This window comes from Myotis yumanensis, unplaced genomic scaffold (genome assembly GCF_028538775.1).
Source record: "Myotis yumanensis isolate MYYU_CA2020_CCGP unplaced genomic scaffold, mMyoYum1.0.hap1 SCAF_24, whole genome shotgun sequence".
Classification (NCBI taxonomy): domain Eukaryota; kingdom Metazoa; phylum Chordata; class Mammalia; order Chiroptera; family Vespertilionidae; genus Myotis; species Myotis yumanensis.
The window spans coordinates 9089347-9115026 of NW_027223775.1; the positions used below are offsets into that span (position 1 = coordinate 9089347).

The following is a 25680-nucleotide window of genomic DNA, read 5'->3' on the forward strand; positions in this document are numbered from 1 at the left end:
GAAGGATTTGGCATCTCCAGCCTCAGAACCTCTCCAGCTTGTTTTTCTAGACGTTTTTACTAAACACGGGGCGGAATGGCGTCCTGTGAGCACTGGGCTGAGGCAGTTCTGTGCACCACAGCCTCAAGTGTCGTGGGTCTGGGTTGCCTGACATGGCCACGTACCCCTCTCCCCGATTCTGGGGACCATGCTGCTGCCCTGGGGGTTCACTATAGAAATGGCTCGGTCAGCCCTGCTAGGGCGGGGCAGCCCTGTGCTGCCGCTCAGAACTCACGCCACCTGCAGCCCCGGGCTAGACTAAGTAACGCAGGGCCTCGGGCACGCCCAGCTCCGCTCTGCTTGCTTTCTCCGTCCTGATGAAACCTTCACAAAGCCACGTGCCAGACGCCTGGGCACAGAACTGCCCTCCCACCAGCCTGGCGGGCACCAGGACCCACACCCTTACTCGGGCGTCACTTCATAGCTCTGTCTCACGGGCCCTATCCTCTCCGGGCAGCTACTCATGTACAGTCTGGAAGGGCGTGAACTCATTCACGGCTCCCCTTTGCACGACTTCTATTCCCTTTGATACAAGTGACATTTCCTGGCCACGCTCCTGGCCATATCTTTTACAGACTAACGTTTCTGTTCCCTTTGATACAATAACTGTTCCAGCCACAGTGAGCAAGGCGGCTCTGGGAGCCACGTGGGCCTGGGCTGGGGCCCGTCCCCTCTTACCTTGCGAGCATGATGTTGGCGTTCGGGTTGCTGGTGGCGGGCCCGGTGGGACTCCACTTTATGGTGTAGATCTCTTTGCTGTGAGCTTGCAGGTCATGGACACACGTGTCCTGTTTCATGCTCCAGATCTAGAGGGCACGATGGCAAGCGTGTGAGCAGGCAGGAGTTCTTTCTCCAGCCAGGAATGGCTCCACACCGTCACGCTGTGAGCGCTTCTCAGGTTTGGGGCCCTGGGGCAGCTAGCCCACCCGCGGGTCGCTGCCCAGGTAGAGGGGTGGGCAAAACCCCAGGGGCACCAGCGGCATCGAGTAGCCATGGGGCAAACTTACAACAGCGGGAAGTGTTCCATACAAAATCATCACCCAGAGCAGCCGTGAGGGTAAGACCCGCACTGAGTACAGGGGCCGCTTGGGATCCAGCAGCCCCTCCTTCCACATTACCTTTAACGTCATGTCGTCGGAGCAGGACGCCAGCAACATTCCAGAAGGATCCCACTTGATGGCATTGACCTCATTCTGAAAGAGAGCAAAGGATTTTACAAAGAAATGAAGGCCTGTGAGTAGGTACCACAACCGTCCAGCAGGGGGCAGCAGCGCCCCGTCATCTCTTCAGACTATTCATAGTTTCCACCACAGGACTCAGATTTTCCTGCTGCTTACTCTGCCTTTCTCGTGTAGGTAAATGCACAGCCACACACCATGCAAAACCAGTCACCTGCATCCACGTTTCTCTAAGAAAAACATCACGCCTCGGGAGCCAGGGCATTTACATTTAATAAGCACAGCACAGAAAACCAGTATGACCACCGACCACCGTTGTTTTGAAACTGACATTAAAAATCATTTTCACCCTGGCCGGTGTTGCTCAGTGGCTAGAGTTTTGGCCTATGCACCGAAGGGTGGCGGGTTCAATTCCCAGTCAAGGGCATGTACCTGGGTTGCAGGTTTGTCCCTGGTCCCAGACAGGGTGCATGCAGGAGGTAACCAATAGATGGGTCTCTCTCCCATCAATGTTTCTCTCTCTCCCCCACTCCCTCCCTCCCTTCTACACTCTAAAAACCAATGTCAGCATTTTCCACCAAATTCAGGATACTGGCTATTTCTATGATCTCTCTTCAGATTCATTAGCCTTATTTCTGCAATCTCTATCGGCTGTTAAACTCACCCATTAAGATTTTCATTTTAGACATCAAACTTCTCAGCTGTCAGATTTCCATTTGACCGTTTTGTTTTGTTTTTAAATATAGTTTTCCTTTCTCTGCTAACATTCCCCATCTATTCATTCATGACGAGCATCCTTTCCTTTATGTTGTCACATATTTGTTTAATAGCTACTCTAAGTCCTTCCTCCAAAACCTGGCTCACCTCAGGGTCTGTGTTTTCTCCACTGACTGCCCATACCTGGGTCAACCCAACCAACTAAGATATTACAATAGCCCAAGCAGCAAAGGGCTGCAAAAGACCTGGTCTGCAGTCACAGTACCTTTCTTTTCTCTTTTATTAATCACTTCACCCCCAGGAACAGTTAGATGAGAACCATAATGGTATCACAGATTTGAGTAGGAGGAGGAAAAAAAGCCCTGGCCGGTTAGCCCAGTGGGTAGTGTCGGCCCATGGACTGAAGGGTCCCAGGTTTGATTCCGATTAAGAGTACGCACCTCGGTTGTAGGCTCAATCCCTGGCTCTGGTCGGGGTGCGGTGCAGGAGGCAACCGGCCGATGTGTCTCTCTTACAGAGACGTTTCTCTCTCTGTGTCTCCCCCTCTCCTTTCCACTCTCTCTAAAAAAATCAATGGAAAAGTATTCTCGGGTGAGGATTAACAAAAGAATAAAAAATAACAAAAAAATTAAATGTGTTAATAAAAAAAATTCAAAAAGCAGGTGACAAATCTGCTTAAAGAAATGTCAGTAGCATTTTAATAGGGCATCGGAAATCATACTGCAAGAAATATTCCTATCATTTAAAAATCCAAGGGACAAGTAGGCCGTCACAGCATCTTTGTTTCTTTTTAAATAGATTTTTGTTGATTTCAGAGAGGAAGGGAGAGGGAGGGAGAGATAGAAACATCAATAATGAGAATCATGGATCGGCTGCCTCCTACATGCCCCCTACTGGGGAGGGAGCCCGCAACCTGGACATGTGCCCCGACCAGAATCGAACCTGGGACCCTTCAGTCCGAAGCTTTATCCACTGAGCCAAACCGGCTAGGGCTGTCACAGCATCTTTTAATCCGAGGCTTCCCACTCCTGACACATGGCCATGAACTTGAGCCCCATCGTCAGGCCTCCCACTTACCGTGTGTCCCTGGAAGGTTTTGACGGGGCGGTCGCAGCTGAGTCTGCAGACGTGAATGCACATGTCGGTGCTACAGGAGGCGAAGGTCGTGTTGTTCTGCCAGTCCACATCAAGGGCGGGGGCTGCGGGCGGGACAGGGGGTGGAAAACTGGAGTCTCTAGAGCCAGGGCTGCCCCACGTGGCCTGCTGTGGCCACAACACACAGAGGGACGTGGTTAGGGCCGCAGCAGCGGCTGCACACCCCTGTGGGAAAGACGCCCCACCTCAGGGGGACCCTGCTCTCTTGGCCCACGTCTGGGGATCTGGATATCCGAAGGCTCCCACCATTCCCTAACTGATAAGAGCAGCTTCTGTACTTGAACTGCGAACTAGTACTTTACGCCAGTTCCTTCCAGGAGTCTGGAACCTGGGTCTGAGCCAGGGAGAGGCTGCCTGCAGTACCAGCCTCCATGAAGATCCTGGAAAGGAGTCTCCACTGAGCTCTACGTGGCCCCTCACACTCGTCTCCGGGGGAATCGGCCCGTCCTTGGCGACTCCCGGAGAGAAGACCACTGCCAATGCTGGATTTCGCCCTGTGACCTTTCCCCTCTCGGCCGATTGCCCTTCCGCTGTGACGAACCTGAGCTGGGACTCCCCCATGTGGGCACGATCTCAGGGATCCCCAACACGGCCCCCCTGGGCTGGCAGGAGAAAGAAGGCCACACTGGTCCTGGGATTGGTCCCCTGGGGTGTTTTTAACGCTCTGATGTTGGGGAATCTGTACCGTGGACGCCTGAGAGCACTGCGATTGCAGCTGGATTCCATGGGCACACTCGTTGGAGTAGTGAGGAATATCTCACAAGACGTTTCATGGGGATTCTGCACTATTATTTCCAAACTAGAGGCCGGGTGCATGACATTCGTACACTGGGGGAGGGGAGGGGGGGGGAGGGAAGGGGGTATGTCCCTCAGATCGGCCTGTGCCCTCTTGAAGTCCAGGAGCCCTCAAGGGATGTCTGACTGATGGCTTAGACCTGCTCTCCAGCCGTGAGCCTGACTCAGGGCTTCTGGCTGAGCGGTGGGCCCCCTATGGGAGCACACTGACCACCAGGGGGCAGCTCCTGCGTTGAGCATCTGCACCCTGGCGGTCAGTGCGCGTCATAGCGTCCAGTCGTTCTGCCGCTTGGTCGATTTGCATATTACCCTTTTATTATATAGGATTACAAAACCAAACCAAAAGACTCACCAGAGTGAAACGGAAACTGCTGTTTGGCTTCTCCCGTGTGGGCATCCCAAATTATTGTTGTCTGTGCTCCGCAAACAAAAAGGAAATGTTAGTGGGTGTTCTTCTCGCCAAGTTTTCTCTCGGAAAAGTTATCATACACGACGAGGCAGGGGCCCCTCCTCCCTCCACTCCAGTGCTGCCCCATAAACACAGGTCGCAAGCCACGCGGGGAACTCTGTTTCTTAGTAAGCACTCAATACCAAAAAGAAAAAGAGAAACTGTTAAAACCACCTTTTCTTTTCATTTTTTGGTGCTGTGACGCGGATAGGAACCGAGGTGGCTGTGGCCATGAAACTACGTTTTAACTACACATTTTATTTTACTCCAGTATGGCCAAAACATTGTTTCAACATGTGATCAGTATATAGCTAGCTGTTCATGAGCTTCTCGGCAGTCTTTCTGCCTAGGTCTGTGGAATCCAGTGTTTTATACGTAACAATCTCGAGAGCCAGGTGGGGTGGTGGCGACTCCACAAGACACAGCAGCTGTAACTGATAATTGGAAAAGTACCGAGATCGGTGGGGGTTTCCCCGCTCCCATTACAAGCTGAAGAAACTCATAATAAAGCTGATCTAAGTATCTTTCTGGCACTTTTCCAAATGAGGAGCTGAAGAAGAAATGGGCATTTCTGAAAACTGCCCTGTGTATAAGGGAGAGAGACAGTTTCCCTGGAAAACAAACAGGAATTCTTCTTTTTAAAAAAATATATTTTATTGAATTTTTTACAGAGAGGAAGGGAAAGGATAGAGAGTCAGAAACATCGATGAGAGAGAAACATCAATCAGCTGCCTACTGCACACCTCCCACTGGGGATGTGCCCGCAACCAAGGTCCATGCCCTTGACCGGAATCAAACCCGGGACCCTTCAGTCCGCAGGCCGACGCTCTCTCTGCTGTGCCACACCAGTCAGGGCCAAACAGGAATTCTTATGAATCTACTTGATGTTGGGAAGACAGGGAAGCCCCGGAGGCAGCTCAGGGAAACCACTGAGTTGATTTCGTCTTCATCAACTCACTTAACCGGAATGTGTGCACCTCCCTGTCGCTGACAATAGAGCTCTTGGTTGAAGAAGAACTGGTGTAAGTTGTGTTGATTGCAGACATTTTCAGAGGAAATACTCAGAGCAGGGAGTACCTTTGAAACCTGATTCTCGACGTTTTGGGTCAGCTCTAGCCCAATGAACATCTTTTGTTCATTTGTTTGCTGGGTCTAACACTTTTCTGACTCCCCAAAATCAGGTGCTGCCGAGAATATAGAAACTCACAATTCTGATGCAATTTCACACACTACATCAGTAATCAAGTCATTTTGTCGATGCCTATTAAATATACCCCAGACAAAAGAAAACATTAATTACACAAGAGCTGTTAAGAATCTGAACTAGCTTTAGCTTGGCCGACATGGCTCAGTGGTTGAGCGCTGACCTATGAACCAGGAGCTGCGGTTCTATTCCCGGCCAAGGGCACATGCCCGGGTTGCACGGTTGCGGGTTCATTCTCCAGTGTGGGGCGTGCAGGAGGCAGCCGATCAATGTTTCTCTCTCATCATTGATGTTTCTATCTCTCTCTCCCTCTCCCTTCTTCTCTGAAATAAATTCAAATATATTAATTTTTTAAAAAAGAATCTGAAATACACTTTAGCCCCTTGGGGTTAAGCTTCCACTGAAGGCCAGCGCCAGATTCCCCATACATTACACTTCCTCCCGGGTATTACTATCTGAATGCTAGTATCATCTCTGCCATGGTTGGCTGATGAAGGCAGTCAGTGTGTTGCCCAAAGACTGACAGAATTGCAAACGCCCACTTCCAGTGACCACATAGCTCAGCTCCTGGTACTGACCACTGACCATCGGGTGGAAAATCAGATGTGAATATAAAAAAAATTAGCTCCTGAGGCAGTAAGGAGGTGAGGATGCAAAACACTGGCTACAATTCTGTGAAAGGGCAGTAATTGCGGGCCGGACCCAGGGCCTGCCTTCCAACCCACGTCCTCTCCACACCAGTGTGTCCCTAGGCAAGTCCGCAGGCTCTCTGTGGCCCGGGGTCCATGTTCTGTATGCCCACCTCCCATCGAGAGCATCCAATAGGCCAACAGAGGCGGGAAAGTGCTCGTTTAGGTTACTGACACTCCCACAAATTATTTTAGTAACTGCATCAGCCACGTACAAGATGCAGTGGTGTGTGGGAAGCATCTGAATTAGAGCCCCTTGGAGAAAATTCGGCGGCCACTCCACGAGAGCCTCTGTCTAGTGTGCCAGCCACAACACCTCAGCTTTTCATATTAGAAATGAGGCTGCCGCCCGGCTGGCATGGCTCAGTGGTTGAAAGTTGACCTATGAACCAGGAGATAACGGTTTGATTCCTGGTCAAGGGACATGCCTGGTTGTGGGCTCGGTCCCCAGTGTAGGGTGTGCAGGAGGCAGCCGATCCATGATTCTCTCTCATCATGGATGTTTCTCTCTTTCTCTCTCTCCTTCTCCCTTCCTCTCTGAAATGAATAAAAATATGTTTTTTGTGTTTTTTTTTTAAAAAAAAAGAGGCTGCGAAGTTGGAACAAAGGGTTTACTGGCTTAAAAGAGAGAGATAAAGAACACACAATTCAATGACCTAGAGCAGGGATGGCGAACCTATGACATGCCTGTCAGAGGTGACACTCGAACTCATTTGTTGGGTTGATTTTTCTTTGTTAAATGGCATTTAAATATATAAAATAAATATCAAAAATATAGGAGAATCGAAGATGGCGGCATAGGTAAACACCGGAGATTGCCGCCGTAAACAACCACTTCAAAAATACAACTAAAAGTCGGAACGGACATCAACCAGAACCACAGGAAGGCTGGCTGAGGAGAGACTCTTCAACTAGAAGCAAAAACAACAGCATTCCGACGCTCAGAGGAGGCGCAGTGTGGAAAATTTAAAGGTACGGCGGTGCGGCGGTGAGGGTGCGCGCGCAAAGCGGGCTGGCGGCTGAGGGCGCGGTTGTCATTTTCAATCAGGAGTGAGTCTCAGACTCTGGGCTACAGATCCGGGCGAGTCTCTAGGGACCCAGACTCAAACGGGAGAAGCGGGACTGTCTGGCTACGGCCCCTCCGAGGTTTGCAGCAGTTGTGGGGACAGAGAGGCAGAGACCCTGGGGACGGACTGAGAGCGGCCATAGCGGCTCCCTCCCCCCGCCCTGTTGAGCCCACCCCGCCCAGGCCCTGCGCACAGCCATTTGCCAATTGCCTCAGGCAAAGGCTGGATTAGCGCCTCCCCAGAAGACAGACGTTTTCCGCTCAGCTGATTCCTACAGCCAGTCGGCCTGGTGGTCAAATCCCTCTAGTGTTAACTACAACAATTAAGGCTTGGCTAGAACAAGACTGCGCACAGAGACCACAAGGGGGTGCACCAAGAAAGCATAAAAGATGCGGAGACAAAAAAACATGACAGAAATGGAGGATATGGAGCTAAGAATCGCAATTTTGAGGGCTTGCCATAAATTTGTGCAGAGCCTCACAAAAACTAATGAGACCCTCGATGCTACGATAAAGAAATTAGAAAGTAAGCATACACGGACTGAAATAAAGAATATTATACCCAATAGCAGACCAGAGGAGCTCAAGAATCAAACCAAAGATTCGACAAAAAACACCCAATTGGAAAAGCAAAATGAAAAAAGAATCCTAAAGTGTGAAGATAGTGTAAGGAGCCTCTGGGACAGCTTTAAGCGGACTAATATCAGAATTATTGGAGTGCCAGAAGATGAGAGACAGCAAGATATTGAAAACCTATTTCAAGAAATAATGGCAGAAAACTTCCCCCACCTGGAGAAAGAAATGGACTTACAGGTTCAAGAAGCGCAGAGAACCCCAAACAAAAGGAATCCAAAGAGGACCACACCAAGACACATCATCATTAAAATGCCAAGAGCAAAAGACAAAGAGAAAATCTTAAAAGCAGCAAGAGAAAGAGGCTCAATTACCTACAAGGGAATACCCATACAACTGTCAGCTGATTTCTCAACAGAAACTTTGCAGGCCAGAAGGGAATGGCAAGAAATATTCAAAGTGCTGAATACCAAGAACCTACAACCAAGATTACTTTATTCAGCAAAGCTATCATTCAGAATTGAAGGTCAGATAAAGAGCTTCACAGACAAGGAAAAGCTAAAGGAGTTCACCACCGCCAAACCAGTATTATATGAAATGCTGAAAGGTATCCTTTAAGAAGAGCAAGAAGAAAAAGGTAAAGATACAAATTATGAACAACAAATATGCATCTATCAACAAATGAATCTAAGAATCAAGTGAATAAATAACCTGATGTACAGAATGAACTGGTGATTATAATAGAATCAGGGACATAGAAAGGGAATGGACTGACTATTCTTGGGGGGAAAAGGGGTGTGGGAGATGCGGGAAGTGACTGGACAAAAATCATGCACCTATGGATGAACACAGTGGGTGGGGAGTGAGGGTGGAGGGTGGGGTGGGAGCTGGAAGGAGGGGAGTTATGAGGGGAAAAAAGAGGAACAAATGTAATAATCTGAACAATAAAGATTTAAAAAAAAATAATAAAAATAAATATCAAAAATATAAGTCTTTGTTTTACTATGGTTGCAAATATCAAAAAATTTCTATATGTGACACGGCACCAGAGTTAAGTTAGGGTTTTTCAACATGCTGACACGCCGAGCTCAAAAGGTTCGCCATCACTGACCTAGAGGGTCACACTGGAGTTGGAGTTCAGCAAAGCTATTTTTGCCAAGGCCAGATGGTCAGTGCTTTTGGCTTTGAGGCTGTCGCTGAGCTGTGCACCTCAAGCGAGCAGGGGAGCTTTGCACAAAGGTCTGTGGAGTGTGTGACATATTAAGACGTGACGGGCGTCTGACTGGCGTGGCTCAGTGGTTGAGCATTGACCTATGAACCAGGAGGTCACGGTTCGATTTAGATTGCGGGATGGATCCCCAGTAGGGGGAGTGCAGGAGGCAGTGGATCAATAATTCTTTCTCATCATTGATGTTTCTGTCTCTCTCTCCTTCTCCTTTCCCCTCTGAAATCAATAAAAACATATTTTAAAAACACACACACACACACATATATAGATGTCAAGCACCACACATTTCTTAAGAGGAAGCAGAAAGTCTCAGAATTCAAAGAAACCACAATGTTATCTAGAGATTCAACACCAGTAAGCGTCTACAGATCAAAGACGTATTTTAGCAAATACTCACTTTGTCCACACCGGCGCTCAAAATGTAATTCCCCTTTTTGTTCCATTTCAAGGCAAAGATGGGGCCTTTGTGTTGGCCTAAGGTGCTGGCCAGGTTACCTGTGGGGTAAGTAAACAAACAACAAACACGCTGACTTCAAGGCCACGGCCCGTTCACGCGGAGCTTCCACGCCAAAGCCTCTCTTCTCCGATCCCAAGCCGAGGGCCGCAGCACTCACCGTCTTCCGTCCAGATTCTTGCAAAGCCATCGTAGGAGCCCGTGGCCAACAGCGTCCCATCGCTCTGCAGGCCAGAAAGAAACAGGCCAACAGAAACAGCTTAGCAGGGGTGGTTCTGACAAAGCGAAGAGAACCTCTCACCCCAGGGCTAGAACATTCTCCCATCCATAACCGGTCCCCAGCCAGGCCGGCGCGGCTCAGGGGTTGAGCATCGACCTGTGAACCAGGAGGCCATGGTTCGATTCCCAGTCAGGGCACAGGCCCGGGTTGGGTTGCGGGCTTGATCCCCAGTGTGGGGCGTGCAGGAGGCAGCTGATTGATGATGACTTTCTCTCATCATTGATGTTTCTATCTCTCTCTTTCCTCTCTGAGATCAATGAAAACATTTTTTTTTCTAATATATTTTATTGATTTTTTACAGAGAGGAAGGGAGAGAGATAGAGAGTTAGAAACATCGATGAGAGAGAAACATCAATCAGCTGCCTCCTGCACACTCCCCACTGGGGATGTGCCCGCAACCAAGGTACATGCCCTTGACCGGAATCGAACCTGGGACCCTTCAGTCCCCAGGCCGACGCTCTATCCACTGAGCCAAACCGGTTTCGGCAATGACAACATTTTTAAAAAAGGAAGAAATATGAAGGTGGAAGTCACGTTTCCTTGGCTGCTCGGAGACGTGGGCTAATGCTGGGAAGGAGCCCGACATGACCTGGCTAGCTCTCGGGAAGGGAGCCCCACAACCCCAGCACCCCTGCGCCCCACGTGGCACCAGACGGTCCGGCATGTGGGAGGCGGCCGGGGCTTACGTTCCAGTCCAGCGAGGTCACGTCCTTGTTGCTGGGCACGTCGTGGCCGCCCTCGCGGATGCAGTGCCGCAGCACGAGCTGGATGGACGCCCCGTTGCTGCTCTCGTTCAGGTTCCAGATCCGCGCCGTCGAGTCTCCGGACCTGCAGAAGGAAGCGCCCCGTAGTCAGCTACCCGCGTGCGCACGGGTTTTCTCCCTTTTCCCACCATGCAACCTGCGTCAGGGCCCGCAGCCCACGGGCAGAGGCAGGCCACGGCTCCAGGCCAAGCTGCTCGGGGCCGGGCGCCGTGAGAGACCCAGGGGCACGGCCTGCCCTAAGTCCAACCCCACGACAGCTGTTTTTTATCTCAGGGTTTTCTCCGCACCATCTCTGTGGCACGGAGTAATTTTAAATGCAGGCATGAGCCCCCACCCAGGAAGAACATGGGGACTTCTCCATAATTTCACCACAGTCGGAGGCACCCCAGGAAGGGCAGCAGGGGCGCCCCAGGCTTCGGTCTGCACCCCTGAGCAGGCGCCCAGGTAGGTGAGAGGGAACGCGCTCCGGAGGCGGGACCGCGGCTGACGCCCTTACCCCGAGGCCAGGAGGTCGCTCACGGGGTTCCAGGCGCAGATGAAGACCTCGGACTCGTGGCCCCGAAGCACCGTGGCTTTGCTGGGTGGGATCTCAACGTCCCCGTCTATTTCCATGGGCTTCGAGTGATTATCTGTGGGAGGGAACAGAAGCCGCGTGGCTGAGCAACGTAGGATGGGCGTGAAGAATTCGTTGGCCTGCACCCACTCACGGTCACCTGCCACGGGGCTGGGCTGTGGCCGCAGCCTCAGTTGAGGCAGCTGGGAAGCTGTATGTGAGGAGGCCTCGGGGTGAGGTGTGAACACCACGGTCATCTCGACCCTCAGGGCCGGGGCGGCTGCACGACTTATCCGAGGGAAGCAAATTCCACTCAGGGAAGAATGCTCACGTCTGCATAAGACATGCACAGGTGCATGCACACAATTCACACGCACACGCTGCACACATACACAGTCACACACAAACTAACACAGGCACATGTGTGCACACAGATACACGCGCATCTGCATACTACATGCCCGCACTTACTTATGGCATGGGCTCCGTTCTCCTCCCCATTCACTGTGGCTTCCCCGTTCTTTGGGGCGTTGGGCTGGGAAACAGCTGCTGGGGTCACCGTGGCTGTGGTGGCGGCCGTGGCCACCGTGGCTGCTGCTGCTGCTGATGCCGCCGCTGCTGCCGCCGCCGCGGCCGCCGCACTGGCCTGCTGCTGCGCCAGCTTCTCCCGGAAGGCCTGCTGCCTCGTCTGCACAACGTCGGGCATCACGGCGTCGATCAGGGACAGGGACTCTATGGGGCGGCCATCGAATACCGTGCCATCCTGGGGGAAGCCAGGGGAAGGCTGTCAGCCCCAAAGCTCCTGGCACAGGGCTGTGGGCACCGCAGGCAGGTAGGTGCGGGCAGAGGCGAGGAGGGGCAGGCGCTGCCCAGGGCACAGCGGTGGGCAGAGTGTGTGTGTGGGGGTGAGCCTGGGTGTAGGACATGGTGTAATGCTGTCCTCAGTGGGGGACCCAATGTTTGGTAAATACCACACTGAACTGGGGCACTACCGTATTTCATGTAAAAGGTGCTCTACTGTATCTGAGGCACTACTGTATTTCATGTAAAAGATGCTCTATTATTAATCTGGGGCACTACCGTATTTCATGTAAAAGGTGCTCTATGTAGCTGAGGTACTACCGTATTTTCATGTAAAAGATGCTCTGTTGTTTTTTTTTTTTTTTTTTTTTTTTTTTTTTAAATTAAATCTTTATTGTTCAGATTATTACATTTGTTCCTCTTTTTTCCCCCCATAACTCCCCTCCTTCCAGCTCCCACCCCACCCTCCACCCTCACTCCCCACCCACTGTGTTCATCCATAGGTGCATGATTTTTGTCCAGTCACTTCCCGCATCTCCCACACCCCTTTTTCCCCCAAGAATAGTCAGTCCATTCCCTTTCTATGTCCCTGATTCTATTATAATCACCAGTTCATTCTGTACATCAGGTTATTTATTCACTTGATTCTTAGATTCATTTGTTGATAGATGCATGTTTGTTGTTCATAATTTGTATCTTTACCTTTTTCTTCTTCTTCCTCTTCTTAAAGGATACCTTTCAGCATTTCATATAATACTGGTTTGGCGGTGATGAACTCCTTTAGCTTTTCCTTATCTGTGAAGCTCTTTATCTGACCTTCAATTCTGAATGATAGCTTTGCTGGATAAAGTAATCTTGGTTGTAGGTTCTTGGTATTCAGCACTTTGAAAATTTCTTGCCATTCCCTTCTGGCCTGCAAAGTTTCTGTTGAGAAATCAGCTGACAGTCGTATGGGTATTCCCTTGTAGGTAATTGAGCCTCTTTCTCTTGCTGCTTTTAAGATTTTCTCTTTGTCTTTTGCTCTTGGCATTTTAATGATGATGTGTCTTGGTGTGGTCCTCTTTGGATTCCTTTTGTTTGGGGTTCTCTGCGCTTCTTGGACCTGTAAGTCCATTTCTTTCACCAGGTGGGGGAAGTTTTCTGCCATTATTTCTTGAAATACGTTTTCAATATCTTGCTGTCTCTCATCTTCTGGCACTCCAATGACTCTGATATTAGACCGCTTAAAGCTGTCCCAGAGGCTCCTTACACTATCTTCACACTTTCGGATTCTTTTTTCATTTTGCTTTTCCAATTGGGTGTTTTTTGTCGAATCTTTGGTTTGATTATTGTACTCCTCTGGTCTGCTATTGGGTATAATATTCTTTATTTCAGTCCGTGTATGCTTACTTTCTAATTTCTTTATCGTAGCATCGAGGGTCTCATTAGTTTTCGTGAGGTTCTGCACAAATTTATGGCAAGCCCTCAAAATTGCGATTCTTAGCTCCATATCCTCCATTTCTGTCATGTTTTTTTGTCTCCGCATCTTTTATGCTTTCTTGGTGCACCCCCTTGTGGTCTCTGTGTGCAGTCTTGTTCTAGCCAAGCCTTAATTGTTGTAGTTAACACTAGGGGGATTTGACCCTCAGGCCGGCTGGCTATAGGAATCAGCTGTGCGGAAAACTCTGTCTTCTGGGGAGGCGCTAATCCAGCCTTTGCCTGAGGCGATCAGCAAATGGCTGTGCGCAGGCTTTGGGCGGGGCGGGATCAACAGGGCGGGCGGAGGGAGCAGTTATGGCCGCTCTCAGTCCCGTTCCCAGAGGCTCTGCTTCTCAGAACCCCGGCAGCCGCTGCAAACCTCGGAGAGAAAGCTGCCCTCAGGTTCCAACTGATGCCGGGTAATCCCGCTTCTCCCGTTTGAGTCTGGGTCCCTAGAGACTCGCCCGGATCTGGAGCCCAGAGTCTGAGACTCAGTCCCGACAGAAAACGACAACCGCGCCCTCAGCCACCAGCCCGCTTTCGCGCGCACCTCGGTACCTTTGTATTTTCCACACTGCGCCGCCTCTGAGCGTCGATTTGCTGTTCTCTTTCCTTCTAGTTGTAGAGTCTCTCTTCAGCCAGCCTTCCTGTGGTTCTGGGTGATGTCCGTTCAGTCTTTTAGTTGTATTTTTGAAATGGTTGTTTGCGGCAGCGGTCTCCGGTGTTTACCTACGCCGCCATCTTGGTCGACTCCCCGATGCTCTGTTGTTATATGGGCACTACCATACTTCATTTAAAAGGCGCTCTACTGTATGAGGCACTACTGTATTTCGTGTAAAAGATGCTCTATTATTATCTGGGGCACTACTGTATTTCATGTAAAAGGTGCTCTATGTATATGAGGCACTACCGTATATCATGTAAAAGATGCTCTATTTGCCCTAGCCAGTTTGGTGCAGTGGATAGAGTGTCGGCCTGCGGACTGAAAGGTCCTGGGTTCGATTCCGGCCAAGGGCACATGCCTGGGCTGCAGGCTTGGTCCCCAGTAGGGGCCGTACAGAAGGCAGCCAATCAATGACTCATCATTGATGTTTCTATCTCTTCCTCTCCCTTCCTCTCTTAAATCAATAAAGAAATATATATTTTTTTAAAAAAAGATGCTCTATTGTTATCTGAGGCACTACCGTACTTCATGTAAAAGATGCTCTATTGTTATCTGGGGCACTACCGTATTTCATGTAAAAGATGCTGTATTGTTATATGGGGCACTACCAGATTTCATGTAAAAGGCACTCTACTGTATGAGGCACTACTGTATTTCATGTAAAAGGTGCTCTATGTATCTGAGGCACTACCGTATATCATGTAAAAGATGCTCTATTGTTATCTGGGGCACTACAGTATTTCATGTAAAAGATGCTCTACCACTGTATCTGGGGCACTACCGTATTTCATATAAAAAATGCTTTACTGTATCCAAGGCACTACCATATCTCATATAAAAGATGCTCTCCCAGATCTAATGATTCTCAATGATGGAGGGGGTGCCCACTCAAAGGACTTGGGCTACGCCTGGCCACCTTTTTGGTTGTCAAAGTGGGACAGAAAATGCTGCTGACATGTGATGGTGGAGACCCGGGAGCTGCTCAACGCTCTGCAGTGCATAGGATGCCCCCTCCCAGGAATGACAGACCCCAAATGCCCAGCGCCCCCAGGCTGAGAAAGCTGCAAGGACAGGTGTGGGAAGTCCCTGTGAGTAGCTACCTGCAATGTGGGAGAGGGTGTCTGCAGAAACCTTGGCCCAATCAGGGCCTCCTGCACCAGGAGGACCTCACTCCGAGAACATCCGCCTATTGACTGGTGAACTGCCTATCGGCGGCCTGTGAAATGCCTCCATGCCCAGTCGCTGGCTCAATAGGTTGGAGCATCGTCCCGTACCCAAAAGGTCGTGGTTTGACTCCTGTTTCAGGGCACCTACCATCGGAGGCAACCGATGGATGTTTCTCACATTGCTGTCTCTCTCTCTCTCTCTCTCTCTCTCTCCCTTCCTCTCTCTAACATCAATAAACACATCCTCAGGTGAGGATTAAGAAAAGAAACGTTGCCCCAGCTGGTTTGGCTCAGCTGGCCTGTGGACTGAAGGGTTTGATTCCAGTCAAGAGGACACATCTCGGTTGCGGGCTCGATCCCCAGTGTGGGGCGTGCAGGAGGCAGCCGATCGATGATTCTCTCTCATCATGGATATTTTTCTCTCTCTCCCTCTCCCGTCCTCTCTGAAAAAAAGTTACAATAAAAAATAAAACCGCCCATGCGTATAAAATAGGCCCAATTATGCAGTGAAGCCAACCCAAAAAGAGGAGGGGATACGAGCAAATTGACACCATTTTACTTTGTCATATGGTCACCTTCTCCCACCAGCTCTCTGGTGAGCACCGTCACCAGTCCGGCACCTGAAAGGCTCTCGAGTAGGACAGCCATCCCTGTCCTTCCCCGATTCTCTGACTGCACGTGTCAGGGTCACTCGCAGGACAGATTCTACAGAACAAGTCTCCAGGGCCCCGGGGAACCGGCCGCTCAGAGAGAGCGGGACACACACACACACACACACACACACACACACACACGCCCCTTCTGTGCTCAGCACGGTGCACGCCTGCCCCGAGGAGGGACATGGGGGAAGGTCAGCTGTGTTTTCAGAGGGGGGAGCGCACGTGACACCGTGGTGCTCGGTCAGCAGCCAGCCAGCCGCGTGTGCATGTGGAAAACACGTGGATGCACGGGGCCTGGACAGCTCACTCCATGTGTATGCCCAGGCCCGCCGTCCCTGCAGCCTGCAGTGAAGCCACCACACTCTCCCACCCCGTCGAGGACCTCAGGGCCGGCGTGCAGGATGGGGCCTGTGGCCAGCCCTCCCAGGACCCGGGAGAGGGGCTGGGGGCCGCCCCGCCGGGGAAGGTGCACGTACCTCGTTGATGCTGATCTCGGCCTCCACGTACTGCAGCCCCTTCTGCAGGATGGAGATGAGGGCGGCGGGCGGCACCAGCGTCCCGTTGATGTTCGACTGGCTGATGTGGCTCTCGATACCGAAGGTGAACGCCGAGTGGGAGAAGCCTGCAGCCAGACCGGGAAGGCGGGGCGTGAGCCTGAGGCAGGTGGAGGCACGGCCACAGGCACTAAGGGGCAGCGGGGCCTCAACCACCTTATCAGCTGCAGGACCCCCCGCCCCCGGCTTCTGGTTTGGGGGGAAGTGGGCAGGGGCATGGGGAAGACACAGGCCCCAGAAGACCCACATTTGCACAGGATGGAAAACAGCTTTGAGGGTACAGCCATCTCAGCTTTATTTTTTTAATTGATTCCAGAGAGGAAGGGAGAGGGAGAGAGAGAGACGTCAATGAGAGAGAACCATAGATCGGCTGCCTGCTGCACACCCACACTGAGCCCCAAACCCGATGAGGACATTCAGAAAGGAATATCCCAGCCCTGCTGGCGTGACTCACTGGTTGAGCGCTGACCTATGGAACCAGGAACCAGGAGGTCACAGTTCGATTCCTGGTCAGGGCACATGCCTAGATTTTGAGCTTGATCCCCAGTGGGGGGCGTGCAGGAGGCAGCGGAGCAATGATTCTCTCATCGTTGATGCTCCTCTCTCTCCCTCACCCTTCTTCTCTCTGGAATCAACAAAAATATTTTTAAAAAGAAAAAAAAAAAAAAAAAAAAAGGAGCATCCCAGCCCAGCTGGCCTCGGTGAGATGCATGTTCATTCACCAGGCCCAGCACTAAGCCTGAGTTCAGCAACACGGAAAAGGACACGATGTCCGAGCCAAGTAGGGTGTTCTCCAGGAACGAAGGGCTTCCTGTCCCAAAATAAAACAGCGATTTCACCACACTGGAAAGAGGAAGGTTCTGGAACCAGCTGGCCGACCGGAATCCTAGCTTTCTGACTTGCTGGCGGTGTGACTTGGGGAACTCAGCACCCTGTCCACACCCTGGGTTTCTCCTTGTAAAAGAGGGAGCAGCTCAGTCTCCTTCCTGGGGGTTAATCGTTTCATCTGAGACATACTTGGAATCACGCCTGGCACACAGTAGGTGCTCAATAAATGTGAGCTACACACCCCATGTACCAGGAGGCCGCCCCAGGAGGAAGAGTGATCCCACCCAGATGTCCACAGTGCCGAGGCTGAGAAACCCTGACCTTCTCGAATGACCTCAATGCCTTTAGATCAGAGATGGGGAGCCTTTTCTCTGCCAAGGGCCACGGGGATATTTATAACATCATTCGGGGGCCCTACAGAATGACCACCTTAAACATGAGCCTGCTCTATCTGGTCAGACACTGAATGAGCTCACCCCTAACGCCTTGGAGGGCCAGGCCCCATGGTTTCACGGGCCTCATACGGCCCGAGGGCCGGGCATTCCCCACCCCTACTGTACAGTTTTCAAGGCTAGAGGAGTATTTCCTTTAGAAACTAAGAAAAAGAATAAAGTTAATGTAAAAAGAATTAAAAATCAAGAATTTAAAAAATGCCCTAGCCAGTTTGGCTCAGTGGATAGAGGGTCCCAGGTTCAATTCCGGTCAAGGGCAGGTACCTCGGTTGCAGGCTCCTCCCTGGCCCAGGCCCTGGTCGGGGCGCGTGCAGGAGGCAACCAATCGATATGTGTCTCTCACATCAATGTTTCTCTGTGTCTTTCCCTTTCTCTTCCACTCTCTCTGAAAATCAATGGAAAAATATCCTTGGGTGAGGATTAAAAAAGCAAAAAAGAAAAAACAATAAAAATGACAAATTAAAAACAAACACACACAGGCTGTGAACTGGGTTAGGCGGCCAGTTGGGGGCAGCCTGCTGCTGTGTGGCAGGGAGAGCAACGTTCAGCGACTTGCACGGGCTCGTGTGAGGAATCCCGCTCTCATGTGGACAAAGCTGTGCCAGGGGCCATGGCATCCTCAGTGCCCCTTGCTGCCTTCTCCGCCGCCCCCCCAACCCCCCCTGAGAACCGCGGCTACTACTTTGCACAAGGCCCACTTTGCACCGGGCCTGCACATTCCTTAAGAAAAGGAAATTCTCGCTCATAGTCAAAAGTATTGGGAGAAACAAGAGCTATTCCTAAGTGTCAGAAAATTGCATAGAGCGCCCCGTTTTCTGGGGGTGGTGGGGGAAACTCAATAAATCAGAGGTGCTTAATCTAAGGGGTTCCTTTCTATCTACACTGCTGCCCAAGGCCGAGAGCACCCCATCGCGCGGCCAATTCAATGCAACCTCAACTGGGCTAGAATCTTCGCCAACAAGGTCTGACTTGAATAGAAACGCCGAGGGAAGGAGGAATATCGTCCTCCATGCCACCTCAGGAACGAAACCCTTCTCCTTCCCCAGGAACACTCTGGGTCCTGTCGGGAGCCTGCACCTCCGTCCCTGATAGATCACACTCGACAGGGCCGGTGGTTTCCCCACAGGAAGGTGCATTTCCCTCAAGGAAAATGAGTTACCCACAGGAAGATGCATTTTCCAACAGGAAGGTGTGTTTCCCCCACAGGAAGGTGTGTTCCCCCACAAAAAGGTGCATTTTGCCCACAAAAACATGGGTTTACAATATAGGAAGGTGCATTTCCTCTATAGAAAGGTGCAATTCCCCAATAGGAAGGTGCGCTTCCCCCACAGAAAGAAGTCTTTACCCCACAGGAAGAAGGATTCCCACACAGGAAGGTGCATTTCTCCCACAGGAAGATGTCTTCCCTCACAGAAAGGTGTGTTTCTCCCATAGGATAAAGGATTCTCCCACAGGAAGGTGTATTCAACCACAAGAAGGTGCCTCTCCCCCCCCCCCACCCCCCCCCCCAAAGAAGGATTCCCCAACAGATAGTGCATTTCCCCTACAGGAAGATAGGTTTCCACACAGGAAAGTGCGTTCCCCCCGAGAAAGGTGCATTTCCTCCACAGAAAGGTATGTTTCCCCCACAGGAAGAATAGTTTCCCCACAGGAAGGCGCATTTCCCCCACAGAAAGGTGCATTTCCCCCAAAGGAAGGTGCATTTCACCCATAGGAAGATGTGTTTCCCCACAGGGAAGGTGTGTTCCCCCACAGGAAGATTAGGTTCTGACACAGGAAGGTGCGTCCCCCCACAGAAAGGTGTATTTCCCCCACAGGAAGAGGGGTTCCCGTTCAGGAAGATGCGTTCCCCCACAGGTAGGTTCATTTGCCCACAGTAAGATGTGTTCTCCCACTGGAAGGTTTGTTTTCCCCACAGGAAGATGTGTTCCCTCATAGGAAGATGCACTTCCCCCACAGGAAGGGGCATTTCCCCCACAGGATGAAGGGTTACCCCCCTCCCCCCAGAAGGTGCCTTTCCCACACAATAGGGTGCATTTCCGCCAAGGAATAAGGGAATAAGGGTTCACCCCACAGGAAAGTGGGATTCCCCCACAGGAAGGTGTGTTTCCCCAAAGGAAGAAGCGTTTCCACATAGGAAGGCTTTTTTCCCCATAGGAAGGTGCATTTCCACCACAGGAGAATGTGTTCCCTTACAGGAAGGTACAATCTCCCCCCAGGAAGGCATGGTCCCCACACAGGAAGGTGCTTTTCCTCCAAAGGAAGAAGTGTTCCCCTCACAGGAAGGTATTTTTCCCCACAGGAAGGTGCATTTCCACCACAGGAAGAAGGGTTCCGCCACAGGAAAGTGCACTTCCCCCAAAAGAAGGTGCATTTCCCCCATAGGATGAAGAGTTCCCCCACAGGAAGGTGGGTTCACCCCACAGGAAAGTGCAATTCCCCCACAGGAAGGTGCGTTTCCTCATAGAAGATGTGTTCTGCCACAGAAAAATGCGGTTCCCCCACAGAAAGATGTGTTTCCTCACAGGAAGGTGGGTTTCCCCGAGAGGAAGGTGTGTTCCCCCCACAGGAAGATTAGGTTCCCCCATAGGAAGATAGGTTCCCACACAGGAAGGTGCATTTTCCCCAAAGGAAGAAGTATTCCCCCACAGGAAGATGTGTTCGCCCACAGGAAGAAGGGTTCCTGTACAGGAAGGGGCCTTTCCCCCACGGGAAGGTGCATTAACTCACAGGAAGGTGCATTTCCTCATAGGAAGATGTGTTCCCCCACAGGAAGATGCCTTTCTCCCATAGGAATATGCGTTTCCCCCACAGGAAGGTGACTTCCCCCAAAGGAAGGTGCATTTCCCTCCTCATCCCCCCAAAGGAAGATGCGCTACCCACAGGAAAATGCGTTTCCCCCGCAGGAAGGTGTGTTTCCCTCAGAAGATGACGACTTCCCCGACAGGAAGGTGCGTTTCCCTCCGAAGATGAAGACTTCCTAGACAGGAAGGTGCGTTCCAACAAAGCAATGTGCATTTCCCCCAACAGGAAGGTGAATTTCCTCCACATAAAGATGTGATTCCCCCACAGAAAGGTGCGTTTCCCCCACAGGAAGATGTGTTCCCTCACAGGAAGGTTTTTTCCCCCAAAGGAAGGTGTACTTCCCCCTCAGGAAGAAGGGTTCCCATACAGGAAGGTTCGTTTCCTCCACAGGATGCTGCATTTCCCCATAGGAAGATGTGTTCCCCACAGGAAGGTGCCTTTCCCCCCACAGGAACATGTGTTCCCCAGCAGGAAGATGTGTTCCCCCACAGGAAGATTAGGTTTTCCCATAAGAAGTGAGGTTCCCACAGAGGAAGGTGCGTTTCCCCTAAATAAAGATGCGTTCCCCCACAGGAAGGTGTGTTTCCCCCAATGGGAGAATGTTTTTCCAGTAGAAAGATGTATTCACCTATATGAAGATGTGTTCCACCACAGGAAGGTGAGTTAACCCCCACAGGAAGATGTACTCTCCACAGGAAGATGCGTTTCCCCAAAAGGTACATGTGTTCCCTCACAGGAAGATGCATTCCCTCACAGGAAGGTGAATTTCCCCACAGTGAGATTTGTTCCCTCATAGAGAGGTGCGTTCCTCCCACAGGTATGTGTGTTCTCCCCACAGGATGATTAGGTCCCCCCACAGGAAGGTGTATTCCCCCCCAGGAAGATGCATTTCCTCCACAGAAAGGTGCATATCCCCCACAGGAAGAAGGGTTCACCCCACAGGAAATTGCGTTTCCCCACAGGAAGGTGTGTTTTCCCCACAGGAAGGTAGATTTCTCCCACAGGAAGAAGGGTTCCCCCATAGGAACGTGAGATCCCCTATGGGAAGGTGGGTTTCCACCAAAGGAAGGTGGGTTTCCACCAAAGGAAGGTGCGTTTCCCCCACAGGAAGATGTGTTCCCCCACAGGAAGATGTGTTCCCTCACAGGAAGATAGGTTCCCACACAGGAAGGTGCATTTCCCCCAAAGGAAGAAGTGTTCCCCCACAGGAAGATGTGTTCTCCCACAGGAAGCTGTGTTCCTCACAGGAAGGTGTGATCCTCCCACAGGAAGGTATGTTTGCCCCACAGGAAAATTAGGTTCTTCCATAGGAAAATAGGTTCCCACACAGGAAGGTGCGATTCCCCTGAAGGAAGATGTGTGCGTTCACAGGAAGGTGCATTTCCCCCACAGGAAGGTGTGTTCCCCCACAGGAAGATTAGGTTCCAACACAGGAAGATATGTTCCCCAACAGGAAGGTCTATTTCCCCTACAGGAAGAGGGGTTCCCGTTCAGGAAGGTGTGTTTCCCACAGGTAGGTGCATTTGCCCACAGTAAGATGCATTCTCTCACCAGAAGGTTTGTTTACCCCACAGGAAGATGTGTTCCCTCATAGGAAGGTGCACTTCCCCCACAGGAAGGGGCATTTCCCCCACAGGATGAAGAGTTCCCCCACAGGAAGGTGCCTTTCCCACACAATAGGGTGCATTTCCGCCAAGGAATAAGGGTTCACCCCACAGGAAACTGGGATTCCTCCATAGGAAGGTGTGTTTCCCCGAAGGAAGAAGCATTTCCCCACAGGAAGGTGTGTTTTCCCCAAAGGAAGGTGCATTTCTACCCCCCCAAGAAGAAGGGTTCCCCCACAGGAAATTGCATTTCCTCCAAAGGAAGGTGCATTTCCCCCACAGGAAGACATGTTCCCTCACAGAATGGTGCATTTCCACTACAGGAAGGTGCATTTCCCCCACAGGAAGTTGTGTTACCCTACAGGCAGATGTGTTCCCTCACAGGAAGGTGTGGTCAACCCACAGCAAGATTAGGTTCCCCCATAGGAAAACAGGTTCCCACACAGGAAGGTGTGATTCCCTGCAGGAAGATGTGCTTGCCCACAGGAAAGTGTATTTCCCCCTCAAGAAAAAGGGTTCCCTGCCCTAGCCGGTTTGGCTCGGTGGATAAAGCATCGGCCTACAGACTGAAGGGTCCCAGGTTCGATTCCGGTCAAGAGCACGTACCTTGGTTGCGGGCACATCCCCAGTGGGGGCTGTGCAGGAGGCAGCTGATCGATGTTTCTCTCTCATCGATGTTTCTGACTCTCTATCTCTCTCCCTTCCTCCCTGTAAAAAATCAATAAAATATATTTTAAAAAAGAAAAAGGGTTCCCGTACAGGAAGGTGCATTTTCCCCACAGGTAGGTGCATTTCCTCACAGTAAAATGCGTTCCCCCAGGAAGGTGCATTTCCTCCATAGGAAGATGTGTTTCCTCCACGGAAGATGTGTTCCCTCACAGGAAGGTGTGCTAACCCCATGGGAATATGTGTTCCCCCACAGGAAAGTGGATTTCCCCCACAGAAGGGGGGTGACCTTACCTGACTCCTGGAGGTAGCGATACACCAGGAAGTTCACCTCGTCGCTGGTTATGCTCATCTTAGCCTCACCTCGCAGTGACGAGGTTTGTGGAAGCAAGAGCCACCCTCTGTGAGACAGGTGAGAGGAGAAAATGGAGTTTTCAAACACGTCTGTATTTCTTTTTGTTTTCTTCTGCACTTTAAAAAATTTATTTTTATTGTTTTTAGAGATGAAGGGAGAGGGGGAGAGAGAGAGAAACATCAATGATGAGGGAGAATCATGGATCGGCTGCCTCCTGTATGCCCCCTACTGGGGATCGAGCCCACAACCCCGGGCATGTGCCCGGACCAGGAGAGAGTCGATCCGTGACTTCCTGGTTCATAGGTAGACACTCAACCACCGAGCCACGCCAGGCTTTGTTCTGCACTTTTTGAGATGAGTGGAAGAAAACAACTCCCGTGACATTATATCTACGAAGCTAACTTATGTCTGGTTCGTGTTATATTGTGTGATCATGCGTTACATACAAATTTCATAATTATTTATATAAAAAGCATATTTCCCCCCCTGGCTGGTGCTACTCAATGGCAGAGCATTGGTCGGTGCACCCAATGGTCGTGGGTTCGATTCCTGGTCAAGAGCACGTACCAGGTGGCAGGTTTGATCCCCGGCCCTGGTCGGAGTGAATGCAGGAGGCAACCAATCGATGTGTCTCTCACATTGGTGTTTCTCTCTCTCTCTGTCTCTCTTTCTCTCTCTCTTCCCCCTTCCCTCTAAAAATCAATGGAAAAAATATCCTCAGTAAGGATTAAGAAAAAACAAATAATAAATTTTAAAAAAGCATACATCCCAGTGAAACATATCCAATAACAAGAATCATTGCTGTATTTTATAAGGCTGGGATAGGGTCAGGTACAAACCACACCTTTGACGGGCCGAGCCAGCCATGGGGACATGCCATACACACACACACACACACACACACACACACAGTGCTACAGTGAAAGAGTGCTTCTGATCTCCAACAATGGGCCAGACACTCCCATGGACCCAGGCACCTCCGCCGTCTGCGCCAAGGCTTGAAGGGCACGCAGGCACCGTCTATTGTGTGTGTGGGGAAGGTGGCCTGCGTCTTCTCTGTAAGAACGGTCTCAGTGGACACATGACGTGGCGCTCGATATGCCCGTGCTGGCTGCAGAGCTGGGGCAGAAGATGGGGGACCCAGGGTCAGAGCCGGCAGGCGGACCTCTCACCACGTCTCCACCTCCTTCTAGCCCTAGATCGCAGGGCAAGCTCTGTAACTCAGATCTGTCATCTCCAAATGAAGGACAGTAACAGCCCTCTGTCGGGGAGCAGGAGGGCGGGCTCAATGCTTCATATTCCCAGTGCAGGCCCCCCGCACAGCAGGTCCCAGAAGAGCCGGTTAGGACTTTATTCAGCCAACTGTGCACCATCGCTAAAGAGCAACCTGCAAGGGCATCCTAGGGGATCAGCGGACACCGCCACCCCCGCCCCTTAAAATTCACCAGAGCTGGCGGCCTCAGCATGGTCATCAGTGATCGGACCACCCAAGTGGCACTTACAAAGCCCATCAAAAAAAAGCACTACTGCCCGGCCGGCGTGGCTCAATGACTGAGCATCATCCCATGCACCGAGAGGTCATGGTTGGATTCCCGGTCGGGGCACAGGCCCGGGTTGTGGGCTCGATCCCCAGTAGGGGGCATGCAGGAGGCAGCCGATCAATGTTTCTCTCTCAATGTTTCTATCTCGCCCTCTCCCTTCCTCTTTCTCTAAAATCAATAAAAATATTTTTTTAAAAAGAAGAAGAAAAAAAGGAAGGCACGCCCCCAGAGGCCATGTGTGGGTAAGCATTTTCTCCTGGGGACACCTAGGGCACCACTCTTGGCCAACCCCTGGCTGGGCTCCGGAACACCGTCTGTTTGCAGCGCCAGGGGATGCTGTGCAGCCTCTTTTCTTTCTGAAGCAAAAGAGAGCTTTTGCAGCAGCGGCAGGTCCCCCGTGGCCTTGAACGGAAGTGAAAAGTAAAACAAACTGGAAACCACAGGTCCAATCAGCGGGTGGTGTTTGTTTTCTTGCCTGACCCAGTTTTGACTGGAGACACCGCCCATTAGGTTGACGGGAGGACTCCGCAGCTGGGATGGAGCAAAGAGGAACAGCCCCTTCCATGGTGACCCACAGCTACCACGTCCCCATCGCGTTGCTTAGAAAGGAATTTAAACGTTCATGCCAGCGGATGGCTTCGCTGGGGTTGCCCCTCTAAACAAGTATTCCAACATAAATAATAATTTGGGTTTAAAGCCCATCAAGAAACTGAAGATAGCCCTAGCCAGTTTGGCTCAGTGGGTAGAGCATCGGCCTGCAGACTGAAGGGTCCCAGGTTCTATTCCGGTCAAGGGCACATGCCTGGGTTGTGGGCTCAATCCCCAGCAGGGGGCGTGTAGGAGGCAGCCGATCCATGATTCTCTCTCTTCATTGATGTTTCTCTCTCTCTCCCTCTCCCTTCCTCTCTAAAATAAAAATATATGTAGATATATTTAAAATATTGGCTTACAAGATGGAACGTGCATGATGCTAAATTTCGTTTT

The 25680-nt window shown here is 51.1% G+C and overlaps 1 protein-coding gene across 2 annotated transcripts in view; it reads right to left on the reverse strand.

The window, feature by feature from the left end:
- TBL1X (transducin beta like 1 X-linked) overlaps positions 1–25680 on the reverse strand; it is a 94062-nt gene that overhangs the window by 4737 nt on the left and 63645 nt on the right. For both annotated transcript variants that reach the window (XM_070402683.1, XM_070402682.1), the window contains exons 4-14: positions 23095–23201; positions 16368–16513; positions 11615–11906; positions 11087–11219; positions 10513–10654; positions 9707–9770; positions 9490–9587; positions 4237–4297; positions 3012–3133; positions 1158–1232; positions 718–845 (exon numbers count right to left, since the gene is read on the reverse strand). In XM_070402683.1, the coding sequence (XP_070258784.1) occupies positions 718–845; positions 1158–1232; positions 3012–3133; positions 4237–4297; positions 9490–9587; positions 9707–9770; positions 10513–10654; positions 11087–11219; positions 11615–11906; positions 16368–16513; positions 23095–23152 (1319 nt within the window). In that variant the 5' untranslated portion in view covers positions 23153–23201. The remainder of the gene's footprint in view (positions 1–717; positions 846–1157; positions 1233–3011; positions 3134–4236; positions 4298–9489; positions 9588–9706; positions 9771–10512; positions 10655–11086; positions 11220–11614; positions 11907–16367; positions 16514–23094; positions 23202–25680) is intronic.